Source organism: Triturus cristatus, chromosome 12, assembly GCF_964204655.1.
Source record: "Triturus cristatus chromosome 12, aTriCri1.1, whole genome shotgun sequence".
Taxonomy (NCBI): Eukaryota; Metazoa; Chordata; class Amphibia; order Caudata; family Salamandridae; genus Triturus; species Triturus cristatus.
Window position 1 is genome coordinate 7,368,860 of NC_140595.1, and position 20,360 is coordinate 7,389,219.

At 52.0% G+C, this 20,360-nt stretch overlaps 1 protein-coding gene across 1 annotated transcript; it reads right to left on the minus strand.

Moving 5' to 3' along the window:
• Window positions 1-7,367: 7,367 nt before the first annotated feature.
• Window positions 7,368-18,484, minus strand: GPX4 (glutathione peroxidase 4). Its single transcript, XM_085638860.1, has 7 exons — window positions 18,331-18,484; window positions 15,862-15,956; window positions 12,471-12,615; window positions 11,393-11,544; window positions 9,323-9,347; window positions 8,877-8,936; window positions 7,368-7,632 (listed from the first exon to the last, which is right to left on the minus strand). Exons 1-7 carry the CDS (start codon window positions 18,415-18,417, stop codon window positions 7,600-7,602), a joined length of 597 nt encoding a protein of 198 aa, XP_085494986.1. The 5' UTR covers window positions 18,418-18,484; the 3' UTR covers window positions 7,368-7,599.
• Window positions 18,485-20,360: the final 1,876 nt, after the last annotated feature.

Genomic DNA, 20,360 nt, shown 5'->3' on the forward strand with positions numbered 1-20,360 from the left:
AGCGATTTGTCTACCCTAACTGGAGCTTTCCTGGAAATCAAATGAATCCCTAGTTTGGGGCAATATTGGGATTTAATCAGAAAATCACATGACTGGAAGCTATACTCTCAGTTCAGGGTGGGCTCGTTGCCATTAAGAGTCTTCACTGCTAGATGGGACAAATCTGGTGATTATCTGTGCCCTGTATGCCCGGCAAGCAAAGAATCGTTGGCACACCTATTGTTTGCCTGCGTAGGATATGTTGTGCCACGTCGTGCCTGGCTGGCGCAAACTATTAGGAACTAGAAGGTGCAACGAAGCAGAAAGAATCTTACGTACGGATACGTCTGCTCCCACTGTTATAGCGCTGGCAAAAGTTTTGGGATGGTCGTGGGCCATAAGATCACGTTCCCTTCTCTCTAAATAAGGTTGACTCAGATTCTGTGTATCTGTATGTGAATGAGGAGTAGTTAATAGGCAGAACCAAGTGCTTCTACAAATTAACCGTGGTCTGATATTTGTACCCCTTTTTTTATTTTTTATTTAAAGAAACTCAAAAATGTTGATGATTTTTATTATCTGAGTTTTTAATGGTTCTCCAAACGGTTTTATTTTAGCAGTTTTTAACGTGTTTTAATTTATTTCCCCATTCAGACTTTGTATAACATCCTATTTGGTGTTTTATAATATATTTTTGTATTGTGCTTTTATGGCTAATATTTCGAATAAAGCTCGTTTGGCGTGTCCACACGCCGCATATGACCCAGAGGTAGATGAGGGTATTGTGCCCACCATCAGTATGCCAGAAGACACTTTAGAAGCTGATGTTGTTGTTCTGCGCACATCCTCCTGACGACACCCAGAGGGGCACCTTGGCGATGAGCCAGACCATTAGAGTGCCAGAAGAGGCGCTAGCGTTCCAAACACCCCCAGCAGATATAGACAGCTAGGAGCGTGCCTGGGTATACTGACCACGCCATGTGCACGGGTACCACAGGGTACTGCGAGTCCCCACACCCTATGTATGGCACCTAGAAGTACCCCTGAGTATTATGCCTGCACTCTGAGTATAGAGCCTACCCTTCAGAAGCAGATGTTGATATGCTGCCTACACACTGTGTGCTGGAAGCCCCCGTCCCCTTTCACTATTGTGTCCACATTTAAGGAGTGTGCCAGACGCCCCTGAAGAAAAGACACCTAGAGGCATGTGTGGGATTTGTGATCATGCCATCAGCATGTCAGAAGACCTCAGGAAGTGGAGTTGAGTACTGCGCCTATGACCCCCGGCCCCACCAGACTGGGAGAGTGGAAGCTCTCTCCATCGCCCATTTAAGAACTACAGAGGCCATTGGCGTCCTCAGCATCACACAACAGTGGTCTACAGGGCAGGAATCCCTCCCAGTGGACAAACTGGATCGGTCAACAGTACTTTAATGGAAGTCACAGCACCAATGTCCCACAGGCGATGGACCTACCACTGAATGGTGGTCGACGACGCCAACGTACTTTTTAAATATTATTTAAAAAGGTCAAAACACGATTTTAAACCCAACCATTAGATGACTGAATAGATGCTCAGCATGTGAATCCAGAAGACAATTCCGCCTGTAAACCACTCCTGCTGGTAAGTAACCATTTGGTCTTGCAGTACTCGTTGTCAGAAGCAGTGCAGCGAAGGCAAGTAGCCGTAGGTAGCGTCATCGTTTACTGGTTTGCATCAGCTGGACTTGGCCAGTCCAGATGTTTTAGCCTTGACATGAACCTCCCACTGTATCCAAGATTCTTGTAGACAGATAATGTCCCAGTTTTGTATGGGATTGTTCCAGTTCGTATTATTTACCTTGTTCCGCAGTCCGGCAATGTTCCAAGAGGCCACGTTACAAACCACACCTGTGAAGAATCTAGCAGCCCAGCTCATATTATCCCTGGAGTTTGAATGGACTCAACAGGTGCCGCGGTGAGTCAGTCTATTGGGTCCAGGTGGGCAATGGGTTCCAATCTATTAGAAATTGGCACTGCCAAAGGGCTAAGATGCACTGGAGGAATGGAGCGACGTTGAATGGCCCTGGTCGGCCTAAAAGCTTCAATTCTGCTTTGCGGGTGTTTAGTATGTTGTAAACTTGCTAAAGTCTGTCTTGCCAAGGCCTCGCTTCTCAAATTTACCACCACACAATCGAGAGCACCCCTTTTTGGAGTGGTCCCCACACAGTCCACTCTCCGCAAATGGTTAATATATTTATGATGTATTCTTAGGCTGCATGAGTTTTTAGTTAACCAGTGTACCACCTTATTTTTCAATTGGTCGTAATCTTCACTTGAACCACCTCGTAATGGGGGGGGGAACGCCTCTCAGAATCACAATGTGAGGGGTGGCTTGTGCAGGTAACTGGAGAATGTTTAGTTTCTTGTGTGGGCTAACAAAGTCTTGTTGGAACTATACTTGCGTTATTACATTGGGCCCATGAAGTGTCGCCTACGCCCTGCTCAGAGTAAAGAATTTGGGGGTTTTCCAGTCCTCTGGTTTCCAGCTGACAGTGGATTTCAGCGTTTGTCTGCCTGGCTGCTCTCCAAGCTGTGTAGAGCCCAGAACTTCTGGGAAGTTTAAATTCTGACCTGGTCACCTCGTTACAATGAAGAGTTGTTCATTTGTAATAAGGGGAAGATGCATCATTTGAGGGCATTTTGTGCGTCAAGGAGATCTCCAGTCTTGTCCAGTCGTGTCATTATCGGGGCAAAGGCTTCATTGGCGATGGCCGTAATATAGGCCAGAGGCCCAAAAGACCCTCGACTCCTTCCGCCTCCCCGCTCGGTGTATCTTCGGAGGGTCTGGGTTGCAGACCTGGGTCCGTTTTGTGGGAGCTATAGTGGGATCTCTTTGCTTTGCGACCAAACGCCAGCCCCTTTATCTCACCAGGCTTCGATTTAGGCGGTTCTATATGGGCCGTCGCAGGGTCAGGATGAGGCTAGGAATTATTTTGATTCCTCAATGCTGTTAAGAGTGGAGTCATCCAACCCGTGAGATTGATCTTGAACCCACTGTCGACACTGAAAGAGGAATAGGTTCTTTCTACAGATATTGCTCCATGTGCTGGGGGTGTGAGGATAATGACCGGCTTCTTTCTGCCAGTTCAGTTTCTTTATTCAGAACCCTCATACATTTTGTGTGCCTGAGGAGGGAGTGGAAGTCACCACAAAACGTATTTCCATCCTACAAAAAAAACCTTGTAATCATCCGAGCCCATCGCTAGACAACAATAGTCTGCGGACCTCTGTCCGCAGTGCTATGAGCTACAAACAGTGTTTCAGATAAGTTATTTTTTCCTTAATGGTCATATGTAGTCAAGTGTAAAAACTGCGTGGGGGGTGCTGGTGGAGGAAGTCTAAAGGTGAGGGCTTACAAACAAGGTGAATGCAGATGTGAGCCCAGGATACCGATGGAAAGGTGGGACTTTCTCAACCCGAGATGGTGAGGTCTGTCTCAGAGGCATGCGGCGAGCGATTCCTGTAAGGAAGGGTTTATTGGTAGAAGGTTCAGCCAGCTCACATCTCGAGGTACTGAAATTCCAGTGTTTGAATATCTGTGGACAGCGAGGTTAGAAGGTCTTTTTCCTGGAGATGTGTGCACACATCTGTCTCAGGATTTCAGTGTAACATGTCTCTCAAACATCAGGTTTTGTCGCTCATTCGAGGTTGTGAGGTACGTTGAGAACACTACTTATGTTGGAGGTGTGAATTTTACCAAGGAATTAGACAAGCACATATGTCAATTAGCATAGTCAAGCCTGGGCACAATGGTCGCTCAGATATATAAGTCTCTGAGATGGAAGGTCCGGTGTGGCGTGAAGTCCATCAGCAGGAGAAGAACGAGTCGTCTGTTACTTGGATGGGTTTGAGAACCTTTGCCATCGTGAAAGGTCCAGTGTGACCCCAAGATGGATGTTGGCAGACCGTGGAATGAACCGCAAGGGTGCCTGGGTCCAGATGCATCACACTGTAGCCGGCGCTCCCACAAAGCAGTAGCCAGCAGTGCTCAGGCACTGGACCTTTGTTCCTGGTCAGCATCTGGTCTGCCTGGTAGGCACTTGGAGAGAACGCCTGTATTGTGATAGGAGGCCTTTTTTTGGATCAATGTGGATTTCCAGGATGGATCTTGCATAACAAACCAGGAAAGAGAGCGAGTGGCTGGAGCCCTCTGGCGGCTCGAGTTCATTCATATCAACTGGAACGATGACATTTGGGAAAGGACTCGCAGGGGGTCACGGATTGAACTGCAGGAGGAATGGGGTCCATTTGCTTTAGAAAGTTAATCAGTTTGAATAGCACGGTTTGCGCAAAGATGATATGATGGCGCGCTTGAGTGATTTGATAGACTTAAGGTCCAGTTATCCATCCAAAGCCCCCTCCTGCTCCACCACCAAATGCTGCTTGGTGGCGATTTTTAACATATCTGAAAATATTCTCGATGCGGTTAGTATTCCTAAGGGTATTGTGTCCCTTGTAAAAAAAAAAAAAATATATATATATATATATATATATATATATTACGATGGATACTTCTAAAAGCAAATTTGCTGCCTTTAGAATATTTCCAGGTGCCAGGCTGGAGTGGGTTTTTTTTTCTTTTTTGTAGCAGTGCTTGGGTGCGCCAGCAGGTGGCTCCATACCAGCCCAGACATCATGGATTGGAGCTGCTTGTGCCACCTGAGATCAGTTCCTTTCGTTCCACACCCTTCAACAAAGACTGCTGCCCCCATCTTTATCAGTCTTACGACGACTTCTACATTTCCACAACCCACATAAACGACAGGCTTCAAGCTATGCTGAGCTTGCAGTAAACAGATGTCTACCACTGATCCACAGGAGGTAAGTTTGTAGGACTTGAGCTCTGTTCACAACTCCTAATTTGTGCGGCAAGTGTGTCCTTTTGCACTCGAAGGAGAGTGAGCGAGAGGCGAAGCTCTATGTCGCTAACCATAAGAAGAGGTCCCAGTTGAAGCACTGACCTGAGTCACAGTATGGTCGTAGTCATGCAGTGAGTCCAAGTCTAGACATAAGCGCAAGTAGGTGAACTGGAACCCAACCCCATCTTTCTACTCAAAATCTAGCAAGACGGCACACATGCAACAAGACAGAGAGTGCACTTCTCTAGTGTAGCCCAAATCTAACCCAATCCCAGTAAATTCCTTGAGCCGTCGTAAACCTAGCAGATAGTAGGCTTCCAAGAGGTCATGAAGAGGTCACACCGAAGATCCTAAGCAAAATCCCAGCTCCCTCTCACGCGTCAGGCCCCATGGAACGACAGGGATCTCCGGTTAGACTTCTGGTGATGATTTCACCCTCAATACCATTACCTGCTCAGGACCTGCTGTCTAGCCCTCACAGACTGTTCCTGGATTCTAGACTAGCACCAGGATGCACACTGGTTCCTTCCATGCCAACACCATATCTGCTGGCCCTGGATTTGGTCCAGACACCCGTCTCTGACCCTCAGTCCGCTCAAGGCCCATGTGCTAGGAAATCACAACAGCGTGAATGAGCTATCAGATGTTTGATGTCCTTTCAACCCAGGAGACGGACTGCTGTCCCTGGAGTTGCAGGACGTGTATTTCCATACGCTCTTCCTGCAGGCCGACCAGGATTATCTGCGATTCAAGGTGGGCCAGTGACCCTTTCAATTTGCATCGCTCCTTTTCAGACTTTACACGGCTACTTGGGTGTTCGTAAAAGTACTGGTTAGGAATTCACTAGTTTCCACACCGCAATGACTGACTGTAAAAGGTAGGCTTTGCCGCAGTCAGTCATACACCACCTCCAGACGATAACCGAACTCCTGACCTCCTTGGGGTTTTTACATCAGTGAGCAAAAGCGCCACTTGTGCCCCACACAGAAAATTCCCTTCAAAGCCTTCCCACCACCACATCGACCCCAGGACATTCATTGTAGGATTTCCTTCCCAGCTCAGTTGTGGTTCAGTGAGGCTGGTGCTGTGGCTTCTTGAACAGTTCGCATCATCTCCGTCCCAAATGGCATATGCAGGCCCCGCAGTGGAACCTCGGACCACAGGAGGCCCAGCATTGGCAATGCCTCCAACGCCATTCACATGATGAGATCGCACAGGATTTAAGAATGGCTTTGTAGGAGAGTAGGATCTGCCTCTTATGGTTACGCCCACTTTTTGCTGATGTATCACTCATCAACTTAGACTGACTGGGAATCTGCTATTCAGGACCCCAGTCTATCTGCTTTCCCCTCTAAATCGATTTCATGTACACTCCAGATTGGGTTCTAGGGTACCCATATCAGCCCCTAGTATATGGTACCCCAGAGGCCTCCCAAGGGCTGAAGCATGTATTGTGCCACCCCTGAAAGGCCATTCAAACTGACACCACAGGTCTGCTACTGCAGCCAGAGGAAGGTGGTGCATGCACCCCTTACTTAGATATGGGTTCCCTGAATCTATTCTAAAATCACTGCACATATAAACCTATCAGTCACCCCTATGGCAGGCCTTATCAATCCTGAAGGCAGGGTGCCCCTGCATGAGCATCGCCCCTCTGCAGCCTTCGGAACCTATTTTCCAGGGTTGTCTGTGATGCACCCAACCATATATATATTTAAGTGCTTATAACCTCGCGGTAAATGCCAACTTTAAAACGGCTGCTTAGAAACATGTCATGTTTGGTATCAAACACTTTGGAATCATACCTCCACACCAGTAACTACTGTGGGTCACTGGGTTACCCAGTGCCAGTTTTCTCGACCTGGGCATCACAAAATGGATGCTGCCAGCCACAGACACAAGTCTGCCCTCCTGCTGCTGAGCCAAGCTAGAGCAGGGGAGGCCTGGACAATAGGTTTCCTGTCACAGGGAGGTGTGACACCTCCCAGACAGGCTTGAGTGTGTTGGGGCTGGGTTGGTGCACTCAGTGTTTGAAGTCTGCGCTGGGGGCACATTTGGTGTCCCTGTGCATAGTCCAGTTCAAACTGGTAGGAGGAGCCATTTGCTCCTGTTCTGGCACGAAACTGGACAAAGGACATGGGTGTAGCCAGCCGTCTATCCTGCCCCTCCCCTAGGAGGGTCCCCTGAATCTGTCCAACTCTCTCTCGTGGGTACAAAAGGGCTTAACTGGCTCTCAGGGTCATGAAAGCAGAGACTTCTGGGAATGAAGGAATCTTCTTAACTGGACCAGGTTTGGAACTTAGTGCCTGGTGTCAGAAACCAAAATGGTCAAGTAAAGGAAAGAGCGAAAACCATTTCTATCCAACCATGGAGTTTTGCGTTCAGTTACAGAGCTGCAATACTTCAGATCTTAACGGATCAAGAGCTCCTCTGTACCTACAGACTCCAGAGGCCCCGTCCCTGTCCCAGTAAAACTTCGTCAGCAGCTTTAGAGGTTCCATAATTCACATTTTATTTCTAATCTTCATCACATGATCAGTTCTTTTCTGTAGAAAATGGCAGCTCCTGGCTACTGCAAAGAGTCTTCTTCGCTGTGCGCACGCCACGCACCATCCGGTCTGCCCCACCCTGGCATCGGTTTGGAGACAGACTTTCATTACTGCAGAACGAAGACTCCAGCTTCAAGCAGACAAGAGGCTGTGGTAGCAGAAGAGCAGCACTACAGGTAAGAGGGGAGGTCCTTTTCAATCACCTGAGGAGACAAACACAGGAAGGTCAACCTGGAGGGCGAGGCAGGGGAGCTGCAGCTGAGAGGAGCAGGAAGGAGGCAGAGCTGCAGGCACCAGGTGCAGCTGAGAGGAGCAGGAAGGAGGCAGCACATGCTGCAGGCACCAGGTGCAACTGAGAGGAGCAGGAAGGAGGTAGCACATGCTGCAGGCACCAGGTGCAGCTGAGAGGAGCAGGAAGGAGGCAGCGCATGCTGCAGGCACAGCTGAGAGGAGCAGGAAGGAGGCAGCGCATGCTGCAGCACCAGGCGCAGCTGAGAGGAGCAGGAAGGAGAGTGCATGCTGCAGGCAACAGGTGCAGCTGAGAGGAGCAGGAAGGAGGCAGCGCATGCAGGCAACAGGTGCAGCTGAGAGGAGCAGGAACAAGACCGTGCATGCTGCAGCAATAGGTGCAGCTGAGAGGGGCAGGAAGGAGACTGCATGCTGCAGGCAACAGGTGCAGCTGAGAGGAGCAGGAAGGAGGCAGCGCATGCAGGCAACAGGTGCAGCTGAGAGGAGCAGGAACAAGACCGTGCATGCTGCAGCAACAGGTGCAGCTGAGAGGGGCAGGAAGGAGAACGTGCATGCTGCAGCATCAGGTGCAGCCGAGAGGAGCAGGAAGGAGACAGTGCATGCTGCAGCACCAGGTGCAGCCGAGAGGAGCAGGAAGGAGACAGTGCATGCTGCAGGTGCATCTGAGAGAAGCAGGAAGGAGACTGCATGCTGCAGGCAGCAGGTGCAGCTGGGAGAAGCAAGAAGAGCAGCAGGTGCAGCTAAGAGCAGCAGGGCAAGAGGGAGTAGGCAGTAGACCTGCACGGTCAGGAGAAAGAGGCAGCAAAGCTGAGGATGCACCTCCAGGCCAGGATTATGGTCTAGAGCTGCATCCAGTGCGCTGGCGGGCAGCAGGTGAAATGTTCACCTCTTTGACCCAAACAAACGCTACAAGGTGAGCCCCTCCAACCTTCTGCACCCAGGGAAATCTCCACAAAGATACTCAATGCATCAGCTAGGTCCCCATCATGAAACACTGCACACCTGCAATGCACCCCTACAGTTAGAGAGCGGTTACCCAGCATGCTCACCAAGCACGGCAAAACCCCCGCTGAAAGCTGCACACCGCTCCCCCACCCTCCCTCCCGCTACAGCTGCGCCTCTTACCCCACACCAACCCAAAATTAAGCTGCAGACAGTCTGTTCCAAAGCCCCAGAAATGTAAAAACAGAAAGCTCACCACCGGGTCATCCATTGGACTGAATCTCTTCACTACTTGTCCTTCACGGTTAATGAGAAACTGGGGAACAAAGAAAGGGGGGTTAAAGAAGCAGGGTTACCGCAGGGAGGGTTGAAGATATCCTGGTGGGGCCCTGGGAGGGGGGGGGAGGGGGAGAGAGAGATAAGAGTCCAGTTTGCTGGACAGGGGAGTAGAGCAACGGCTCAGGATGCTCGCTTAGTGGCACCGAGTCCCATTTAACCCAAACATCCAGACTGGAGACAGCTCAGACAGACAACATTCGAGCCTCGCGTGGGACTGGCCTGCTGAACCTGCTCTACCAGCTTCTTTGGCCCTCAATGTGCACAAATTCCAAACAGAACTCCAGATTCTTTCTTCAGTTTACAAACAGGTTTTGGAGGGTAGTTGCCTCATTAGAGCAGAGCGGCAGGGTGACTGAATCTTACCTTGGAGAAGTTCCATTTAATGGCACTGGAGGAGAAGAAAGAAAGAAGAGTCATTGACAAGCAAACAGTTAATTCACAAACCCACGATGAAGCAGAGCAGCGTACTCCCATGGCAACCCAACCAGGTACCCGCCTACTCCGTAAATGGGACCACAGCAAACACTATACTGAGGGGGCATCTGGTGGGAGCGTCCATTAGGATATCTCCAAGGGTATCCAGACTGAGCATCGTGCATAGCTCCCCTCCATCAGACTTCTCGGTGGCTGCACTTGGAGGAACTGGTGCAAACAGGAAGAAGACCGTGAGGCCGGGGCCCCAAGGATACACCACGGCAAAGAGGTGCTGCTGATCGAAAGGGAGGTGGGATTACAGTCGAAGAGACTAAAGTGCCAAGACTTTACAAGCAGCCACCCCCAGCAAGGCTCACCAGCAGCAGAGTCCCCGAGACATATGGAGGTGAAGCTACCCGGATGGATCAAGAAGCCAGAAGCCAGCCCCACTTCTCCCTCGTGGCCAGGAACAGAGACAGCTTCAAAGTGCCCCCCCCCCCCCCCCCCCCCCCAGCCAATGTGCCTGCCTGGTCATCCGTATCACACCGCCCTCTCAAGAGACTACTTCCTACTTCTCAGCTCACTTCGGCTCTCTTCTTTTGAAGATCATAGAGGCAACAGCACAGTTGTATAAGCCTCAGAACTCAAGAGTAGAGTCATGTTTGGAGGTCATCTTTCGATGACATTTAATACAAATATGTATACAGAGCTACAACCACAACATACAGATGTATTTGAACAGGATGAGCTGCTGCCATCGCACCAAACATATTTGCTCACGCCAAAATTGGACACCCGTAACATGGAGTAACCGCAGTTCAGTCTCTTGCAGCAAAGAGAGGATGTATGTGAGCGGGTGGAACCGCGACCCTTGCACCCTGCAACGAGTGGACCCGCGACCCCTGCAACGAGTGGACCCGCGACCCCTGCAACGAGTGGACCCGCGACCCCTGCAACGGGTGGACCCTTGCACCTTGCACCTTGCAGCAGGTGGACCTGCGACCCCTGCACCGAGTGGACCCGCGACCCCTGCAACGAGTGGACCCGCGACCCCTGCAACGAGTGGACCCGCGACCCCTGCAACGAGTGGACCCGCGACCCCTGCAACGAGTGGACCCGCGACCCCTGCAACGAGTGGACCCGCGACCCCTGAACCTTGCAGCGGGTGGAACCGCAACCCTTGCAGCGGGTGGACCCTTGCACCTTGCAGCTGGTGGAACCGCAACCCTTGCAGCGAGTGGACCCGCGACCCTTGCACCTTGCAGCGGGTGGAACCGCAACCCTTGCACCTTGCAGCGGGTGGAACCGCAACCCTTGCACCTTGCAGCGGGTGGAACCGCGACCCTCGCAGCGGGTGGAACCGCGACCCTCGCAGCGGGTGGAACCGCGACCCTCGCAGCGGGTGGAACCGCGACCCTCGCAGGGGTTAAAAAGTGCTGTAGCACTCCCCAATTCAACCCTGGATGTAGGAGAGCAGGGGCCACAGGTTTGCACTACCCTCATCACTGGTGCCACAGAACTGCCCAGCCTTTAGGGCAATCCTCAAACAAACATTGTAGTGCACCCTCCCCCAAAGCCGCTCCACCCTCATCCCCCCGGAAAAAAAATACTTTCATCCAATCTAACAGAATGAAAAAAACAATGTTAAAGAAAATTTCCATACAATCTGCAGATCTGAGCATAATTAACAGTTCAAACACTGCAATTACTGTTCAGTTAACCCATTTAAAAAGCAGCCACATACAAGATTGCCATCTTAGCAGCAGCGCTGGTCTCCCTAGAAGAGTTAAGGTAGCCACAGTGTGAGAGGAACTTGACTCAACGAGTGACGAGAGAGGTTACTGATGGCCTATCGCAGAGCGGCTCTCTGCCTCTGTGCTTTCATTAGAAACACAGCAATCTGGGGCAGAGTAAATCCTTCTATTGGCTGGAGCCATTTGGGACCCTCGGAAGACCTCTGCTTTAAGGAACATAGAACAGGTCTTGCTGAGCACCAGCAGACAGACTGCGCATACTCACTCGCCAAAGGATCCCCCGCCTTTGGGCTGCTTCTTCATCCACTTCCAGAGAGGGTGGGCACCGTCTCCATTCACATCGATTTTGCTGAACATGTCAAAGTGCACATTATACCCGGCAGCGAAGGCTTTAATCTGCGCCTCGTCCCCGGGTTCCTGGGGGAGAAAGAAAAGCATCAGTCAATGTGCTTAGAAGCCACTATGTGTTACAACAAACAAATGATGGACGGAATGCTGACAATGCAGACATTCTCCCCCAGTCAAGAGATCTGGGTTAAATCCATCGTTCTTTTGCCCACTACACCACCCCAGTTTAGACATGGCCATATGCAAATCAGTCTTGACCCTGTGCCTCATGGGAACAGTCCAGCTCGAACTGCCAAGCCATGTCTTCCCTGGACCGGAATCAAGCATCCTAGGACCGGTTTCTGGCTATCAGCCGTCATCAGCCAGGATAGCTTGACTCCAGTGGCGTAGTGAGCACGGGTCCCACGTCTGGGAATACCCATCACACTTAAGGCGAAAAGCGTTACAAAAAACAAATGATGGACGGAATGCTGACAATGCAGACATTCTACCCCAGTCAAGAGATCTGGGTTAAATCCATCGTTCTTTTGCCCACTACACCACCCCAGTTTAGACATGGCCATATGCAAATCAGTCTTGACCCTGTGCCTCATGGGAACAGTCAAGCTCGAAATGCCAAGCCATGTCTTCCCTGGGCCGGAATCACACATCCTAGGACCGGTTTCTGGCTATCAGCCGTCATCGGCCATGAGGCACAGGGTCAAGACTGATTTGCATATGGCCATGTCTAAACTGGGGAGGCGTAGTGGGCAAAAGAACGATGGATTTAACCCAGATCTCTTGACTGGGGGAGAATGTCTGCATTGTCAGCATTCCGTCCATCATTTGTTTGTTGTAACGCTAGAAGCCACTATGTAGCAGGTTAACCTTTACTTCCCTCTGGTGCCCTCATCGTTGTGTAGTGCCTACGTAAGTTAATCAAAGTCTCAAGCATAAGCTGAGCCCTCAAGCTCCTCAAAGCCCCCCACCCCTCCTACAGATCAACCATTACAGACCTGTTTACCAAACTGGTTGCAAGGAAACCCCAGGATCCGTAAACCTTTCTCAGCGTAAGTGGCGTGAAGTTGAGCAAGCTGAGTGTAGTTTACGGGGGTCTTTCCTCATTTGGAGGCTACGTTGACGATGATGCAAACAAACCCCCTAGAAGGAAGCGGAAAGGAAACGGTCAGAGCAAACCTTCATTTGTTCAGCGCATGTCTTCAACTTAAAGGACCTTCTAAGCACTCTGTGAAAGATAGGGTGGCCAATGAGACAAGCAGGTTCAGAACCATCAGCCCTTACAAGTACCACCCTTGCCAGGAACCCCTGGAGCCCCAGAGAGTCGGCTCTGCAGATGCCCAGAGCATCTCCGACTCTTACTGCACATGTGTCACGACAACATGTATGTTCACTTCAAAGAAGAAAATGACGATTTGAGCCCTCCACGTGTGACTAGCCAGATGGGAACTTGACTTTCTGAAGTCAGATTCACAGTAGCAACACTACGGAGCCCCCTTTCGCGTTCAAGGCCCTTTTCATTGTTTTTCACACGGTTGAGTATGTTTTATGTGGACAAGCTGAGCCTCACATGCCATGTTTCTGAAGTCAGATAAAAACCACCAGCCAGCACGCATGGCTATCCCTGCCGATTTCGTATTCCAAAATACGAACACCAAATCTGGACACAACAAACACCAAGTAATGAACGCCCTGTCTGTCAGAGGCTCCTACATCATATCTCAGCTCCTACTAAACCTCCCCCAGTCTGGGCTCAGCCACCTCAGAGGCCTAGATTTCTCCTCCCACGGTCACCCCCCCCCCCCCCCCCCAACACACGCACTTCTGTAAAATATATAACATCCAACAACGCGACATCCCCAAATCCGCAATAATTTCCTATCATTGTATATTCACTCGGAGCCCTATGCACACAAAAACACCCAAATTAAAAAGAAATAAGTCTCGCCCATACTTCTCTCTCAACCGACTTCTGGGCTTTTTTCCCCATTCTCCGAGTGCTGGTGGAAGGATGTCCCAGGCACAGGTTTCCAGGAACACTACTGGAGTGTAGTGACATCTGCAGCGGGCACCTACCCCCGCCCTGCAGAGTTCGCCATAGTGGCCTCTGTGGGCAAAACATGTTCCTCTCTGTACATTGAGCATATGTTATGAACCAATCCATGTAAAACACAAGGTGTTTGCAAGCCTTGCTCTGGTCATTGGGTTATAGCGAGCGTTTGCATTAAATGGAGCTATGGGTGGGGGGCGCACGATCCTTTCCTTGGCTTCAGGGCCCCCGCTCTGGAGCAGCCAGGGGCACTCATGCCAGGAACGCACTGCACTCTGGGACAATTGATGCTTCCAGTTGGAGTGTCTATCAAATGTAATGTGTAAAGACCTTCTGCGGTCCTCCCCACGGAGACAGAAAGCACGCAGAGGCCCCACGCCCCCTCCATGATGGAGGTACCCCAGCCGGTTACGTCTTACAAGAACGCCGAAAAGATGCCGAGCTCAAACTACTGTAATCTTTTCAAGCCACTTTTATCCACATGGTTATTTCCACCTGTCTTGCTTTGAAACTGCCCCAACAGGTTTGCTCGTAATTCTAGGGGAAAAAAACAACAAGCATTGGCATAGCCAATAGGTCTCGCTTGGAGATGAAGTGATTTTCGCAGAATCACAGGATGTTAAGCTGACTCCGAGGCTCAAACCTGGTTCATTTTCTGGAGGGATTTTTATACGAATTCCATCTAAATGTAGCTAGTACTTTGGGCACATGAAAGATCCACAGCTTAACGTTTGTGATGTTCACGGACTGTAAATGTGAATTTGTGAAACAGCGCAAAATAAAAACTGAAACAGTGTGGGTCAAAGTTGAAATGTTCACTTGGAGGTAAACAGATTCCAGCAGTTGCACATTTGCGGGAAACATTTGTTTGATGGTGTTCGTTCATGATAAAAACACATGCGCTAAAGGATGCAGTGCATGTATGTATCCTTACATCACTTTAACGCAAGCCTCGGCAAATCACCCATTCCTCCAACCTGATCCACATGCCAGCTACTTTCTCATAGTGCTATACAGTCCACTTTTTTCGAGCCCTCTGATTTGCTACATATCTTTCTCCCTGGTTGTACCTGGCATGTGTTAAAATGCACCGGGTAGACCCTATGTGACCAGTCTTCAGAATTCTTGCTGTGCAGCCTGGAGATGAAAGGTCGGTCCTCACCCGCTGTCCTCTCCACTTGCTAAACTGTGGCTGTTTAGTCCTTTGAAATTGCAGGACCCCGGCAGATGCCCAACTCATGCTTATTCATGAATCCGGGTGGCAACGTTGTTGTGCAGCCAGTTACCTACAATGCACGTCTTTTGCGATTAGTGAGGCTGATTACTTTTTATAATGTGTGTGGACCTGCAACACATTCATTTGTTATGAGGTGTGGACACATTTTTAGGTCTCGCCTGACCCAGCGCATGCGCTGGTCTGGCGACACTTATTGAGAGGGCTCCAAAAAGTGCTACCAGGCCAGCCTAGAGCTACAGTGCATGTGCGCGGGAGCGCGCGCTTTACCGCGATTACTTTTACTTTCACGGCCGCTTTGATGTTCTCCTTGAGGCTTCAATAGATTGCAGCAGTTAAAACAAGCATTGGCATAGCCAATAGGTCTAGCTTTTGGGTCCTTATAAGTATTTAGCTATGCAACTGTTGCATGGCTAAACACTTATAAGGTCCCAAAGGCGAGACCTATTGGCTATGCCAATGCTTGTTAAGCATTGGCTCACGGAGAACATGAAAGCGGCCGCAAAAGTGACAGTGATCGCGCTCAAGCGCGGCGCGCGCCCGCGCCCATGCACTGTAGCTCTAGGCTGGCCATGGTAGCATTTTTTTTTGCCCTCACAAAAAGTCTCGCCAGTCCAGCGCGTGCGCTGGGTCAGGCGAGACCTAAAAACCTGACAGACAGCCGTGAAGGGAGCAGTTTGGCAGCAGGATGCAGGCTTCGCGGAACCGCCCACGGATCTAAAACTCGAAAGAATTCAGCGCAGCAGCGTCAGCTCTTCCGATCCAACTTAGACTGGCACACTGCCCGGTGCCACGGACCCCTCACCCCCAGAGCCGCAGTGCCCGTCACCGCATCATCTGAGCAAGGGTGGAGAGGACCCCTGCCACCCCACTCTAGCTTCGACTGACTCCCGCTTCACCCACAAGCATGAACCCGCCACCCAGAGCCCATTCACTCCACGAGCACCAGCGCTGTGGGACAGCCCCCGCGACTCACTGCAAGCGGTGGGGGCTCCAGCACAAGCAAGACCTCTGGGGACCCTGGGACCCGCAGAGCAGCAGGGCCCCCCCACCTCAGGCACACGCGAGATGCAAGCAAAGGAGACGAAGGGGACAGGCCACTCACCGGTATCTCTCCAGGGACACCTCGTTCCCATCAATGTCTTTGGCTGAGAACTCGTAGATGGACTTGGCCGCCTTCCAGTCATCCACCTGGGCACACTGTGGGGGAGAGAAAAGGGGTCACTGCTCCTCTAAGGAAATGCAATCAAAACGCGCCCAGCCACCAACAGATGCCACAAACCACACAGCAGGTAACCCCCTGTCAGGCGAGGGCCTGGGGGCGCATCACTCATACACTGAGGCCTCGCCAAGGGGGCCAGTGGACTGGCGAAGACAACCATCGCTGCCCCTAGAGCTCTGCCAGCCACAGAGCCGTGGGCTCACATGAACCCAAGAGCGCGGCCTCTAGACGTGGGGGTCTTCCAAGCCCACTGGACTCCCCCCCCCCCCAAAGGGCAAAAGAGCGATAATGCCACACAGTGGCACAGTCTCTTCAGTGCCAGGCCTGGGCTCTTGAGCCCACGGTGCCCCACTTGGGCAGTTCTGTCTGAGGCCGCCAGGCTGCCTTTGCAAGAACCCCCACCCCAGACCTGGACCCAGTACCGAGACCAACCCCGAAAACACAGGCCCAGAAGAGGGCTCCACGCCTGTGAAGCCAACGGCAACTTAGAGCTGTGGAGAAGTGGCGCTGCGAGGCCCCGCGCTTCGCAGCACAGTATTTCACGAGAAGTCTAAAGAAAAGCCAAGCCTCCGAGGAGCCAACAATACCCCGCCCTGGTGCCTCCTAAGTCAGCAGGTGCGCCCCTCTGGAGGGGGCAGAGCCCCCCCGCAGCATCCTAGATGCGGCCCCCGCCTCCATGTATGCGTGGGCCCCCAGTCCCTACAGCTGGGCCGGGCCCTTCGCCCGTGGATTCAGCACAGTTGAGACGAACTCTAGAAGAGATGGGGGGGGGGGGGGCGGCACGGCCTGCTGCACAATCTGCCCCCCCCCCCCAGGAGGCCTAATCACCCCCCCCTCCCCTCCCCTCCCCTCCCCCCGACGATGGGTACAGCTGCGGCTGTCGGGGGGGGGGGGGTTCATGCAGGGCTCCCCTGGCGTCTTGTGCTTAGTGATGGTTTCCAGGCGCGGTGCTGCTCACGTCTTCGCATAATCACTTTATCTGTAATCTCGGTTTAGGGATTACTGCGATGCGATCCGGACCCGCAGGCGGATCCTCGACCGACCCCGCGGGAGGGGGGGGGAAGCAAAAAAACTACAGAGGAACTGTAACCAAAGAAGCGAGAAACAAAACTAAAACTGAATACTACAGACATGAGCGACACACAAAGCAATTATAACTGATGTACCCAGAAAATCCAGCGCGTCTCTCGGGCCCCTTGTGCGGCCCTCTGCAGCAGGGCCAGCTCCGCTTCTAGGCGCCCTGCGTTAGTGCCCACTGCACTGCCAGGACGTGCCCCACAGATCACCCACCCCTGCTGCAGGTGGATGGTGCGGGCTGCAGGTGCCCCATCAAATGTCTTCCATCACTCCCCACCCCAGGCTCGGGCCATTACTAACCACCCCCTACTGGAGCTCGGACAACCCCGGGATGGGCGCAGCGTCCGTTCACACCCTTCCTGCCAAGCCATGCCCACCACACCCCGGCCAGGCACACGGGAGGGGCTAGGACACACTGGCAGGCACACGGGAGGGGCTAGCACTTACGGCCAGGCACAAGGGAGAGAGTCTACACTTCCAACATATATATATATATATAGTTATACTCAGGCACATGGGGGCATATAACTTACAGCCTGGCACATGAGGGTCTATACATTTCAGCCACGTACATTGTAGTGGGAAATATACCTTCCAACCAGGACCATGGGGGTGCGGGGGGGGGGGGTGGTGTCGCAAAACCTTACAGACAGGCACATGGGGGGCTGGCAAATCTGTCAGACAGGCACATGGGGGGGCTGATAAACCTGTCATGGGGGGGACTGGCAAACCTTTCAAACAGGCACATGGGGGGGGGTGGTAAACCTTTCAAACAGACTGGCACAATGGGGGGGCAAGCAAACCTTTCAAGCAGGCACATGGGGGGGGGGGGTCTGGCAAACCTTTCAGACAAGCACATGGGGGGTGGGGGCCAACCTTTCAGATAGGCACATGGGGGTGGGGGCCAACCTTTCAGATAGACACATGGGGGGTGGGGGCCAACCTTTCAAACAGGCACAAGGGGGGGGGGGGGTGGAAAACCTTTCAGCCAGGCACATGGGGGTAAGGGGGCAAACTTTTCAGACAGGCACATATGGGCGAGTCAAAATGGTACAACCAGGCACAAAGGGGATGGACTGCGTGTATACACCACACCAGGCACCTAGGGGGTCAACACCTTCTAGTAACACACAAGGGTAGCCATGTCGAAGTTTATTCCCGTTCCCGTGACCCGCTCCGTCCCACTGTCCACTCTATGACCCACACCCATTGCCCCGCTCTACACCCTCCGCGCAGACCGCTCTCTATGACCGGCGCGGGCCTCGCGACCCTCACCATGCTCGCGGCTGCTCGGCTCCCGACGGTGCTCGCGCCCAGCAGCAGAACGCCGTTCTTCACTGCGCGAGCCACAGAAGACAACATGGAGCAGCACAGCACCGCCCCCAGCGACAGGCAGGGACCAATCCCAGCGAGGAGGCGGGGCCAAGGGGATTGGCAGGCAGAGCTTCCAAACCTGATCAGAAGAGAGGTCGAACCCAGGGGCGGGGTTTAAACCGGATAGGGGGCGGATCCGCCGCTAGCCTGCGGAAGCTGGGTGCCAAGGGCTAACCACAAACACAGACGAAGGACTAGTCTACCCCTGCAGGGCAAGTAAACAGGGCACACTCCTGGTGGGTGGGGCTCACGGCCAAGTGAACAGGGCACACTCCTGGTGGGTGGAGCTCAGGGCCAAGTAAGCAGGGCACACTCTTGGTGGGTGGGGCTCAGGGCCAAGTAAACAGGGTACACTCCTGGGGCTGGGGCACAGGGCCAAGTAAGCAGGGCACACTCCTGGTGGGTGGGGCTCACGACCAAGTAAGCAGGGCACACTCCTGGTGGGGGAGGGCTCAGTGCCAAGTAAGCAGGGCACTGCCAAGTAAGCAGGGCATACTCATGGTGGGAGGGGGCAAAGGGGCAAGTAACAGGGCACACTTCTGGTGGGTGGGGCTCAGGGCCAATTAAGCAGGGCACACTCCTGGCGGTCGGGGGCTCAGGGCCAAGTAAACAGGGCACACTCATGGTGGATGAGGCTCATGGCTAAGTAAGCAGGGCACACTCCTGGTGGGTGGGGCTCAGGACCAAGTAAGCAGAGCACACTCATGATGGGTGGGGCTCAGGGCCAAGTAAGCAGGGCACACACCTGGTGGGTGGGACTCAGGGCCAAGTAAACGGCACACTCCTGGTAGGTGGGGGCTCAGGGCCAAGTTAACAGGGCACACTCCTGGTGGGTGGGGCTCAGCAAGCATAAAAGAGATTTCTCAAGTTTTGAAAAATCTTAAGACTGAGGACTAGTTAGCATAATTGATGAGGTCACTAGTAGTAATTTCATACAGTCTTTGAATTCCAGTATGCTATGTCGACTTTGTCGTTTTTCTCTGCACCAAGGCGTGTAGTCTGCAGTGGCAGTTTGCATGGCCTTGGTGAGGGGTCCCTAGGGAACTCTCTTCAGTCCCAATGCCCTGGATGCCAGGTGTACCAATTCCTAGGGACTTACCGGGAGGTCTGGAGTTGTGCCAATTGTGGAACAGTTTTAGGGAAAGAACACTGGTACAGGGAACCTGGTTAGTCGGGACCCAGTATTCTACTGTCAAAGTTGCATCAAAAGCCAGGCAACAGAAATCCACTTTCCTACACCTATCAACTGTAAGGGTTTGCCTGGGGACTCCACTTATGGTGGGTACGCCATTCCTGATAAGCACCCAGTCCATCATTCTGATAGAGACTTCTAATCGCAGATTCCTCACCTCCCTCAGGCGCCAGATTGGATTTGGAAAGTTTTCAGCAGGGCATACGGGGTGCTTAATGGTCAGTGTGTATTGTTAGCAATTTAAAACACAATATTTTTCAAACTAACCAACATTTTTTTAGACCCCTGAAACAGAGAGGAGATATCATGTGTGTGTGTGTTTTTGTCTGTGTTTATGTAAAAATTGCAGTTGAAATACGACAGACACCTCACGCTAAGCACGTGTACCCAACTATTTACTACAGAATACATTTTAGGGGTGTGTAATACCCCCAAACAACCTCCTGAAGCTACACCAGCAGCTCCACGTCACTCCGTGCCTGTTGTGGCATGTGCAGGCCTATATAGGCGCCATCCATGCGCAATGACATCAAATCCTTTTTTTTCGCACCAACAAACGTGGATCTGGAGCTAACATTTGTCTCTTTGGGACTCTTTCTATCAACAATTTCTTCTAAAAATTCTCAGTATGCAAAGGAACTATGTCACTTGACAAATCTACAGGGTTTTAACCCTGTAGCGAATGTCTCAAATATATGTCTTTTACTGACCCACATGTGGTTTCCCTGTGCCTGGTATC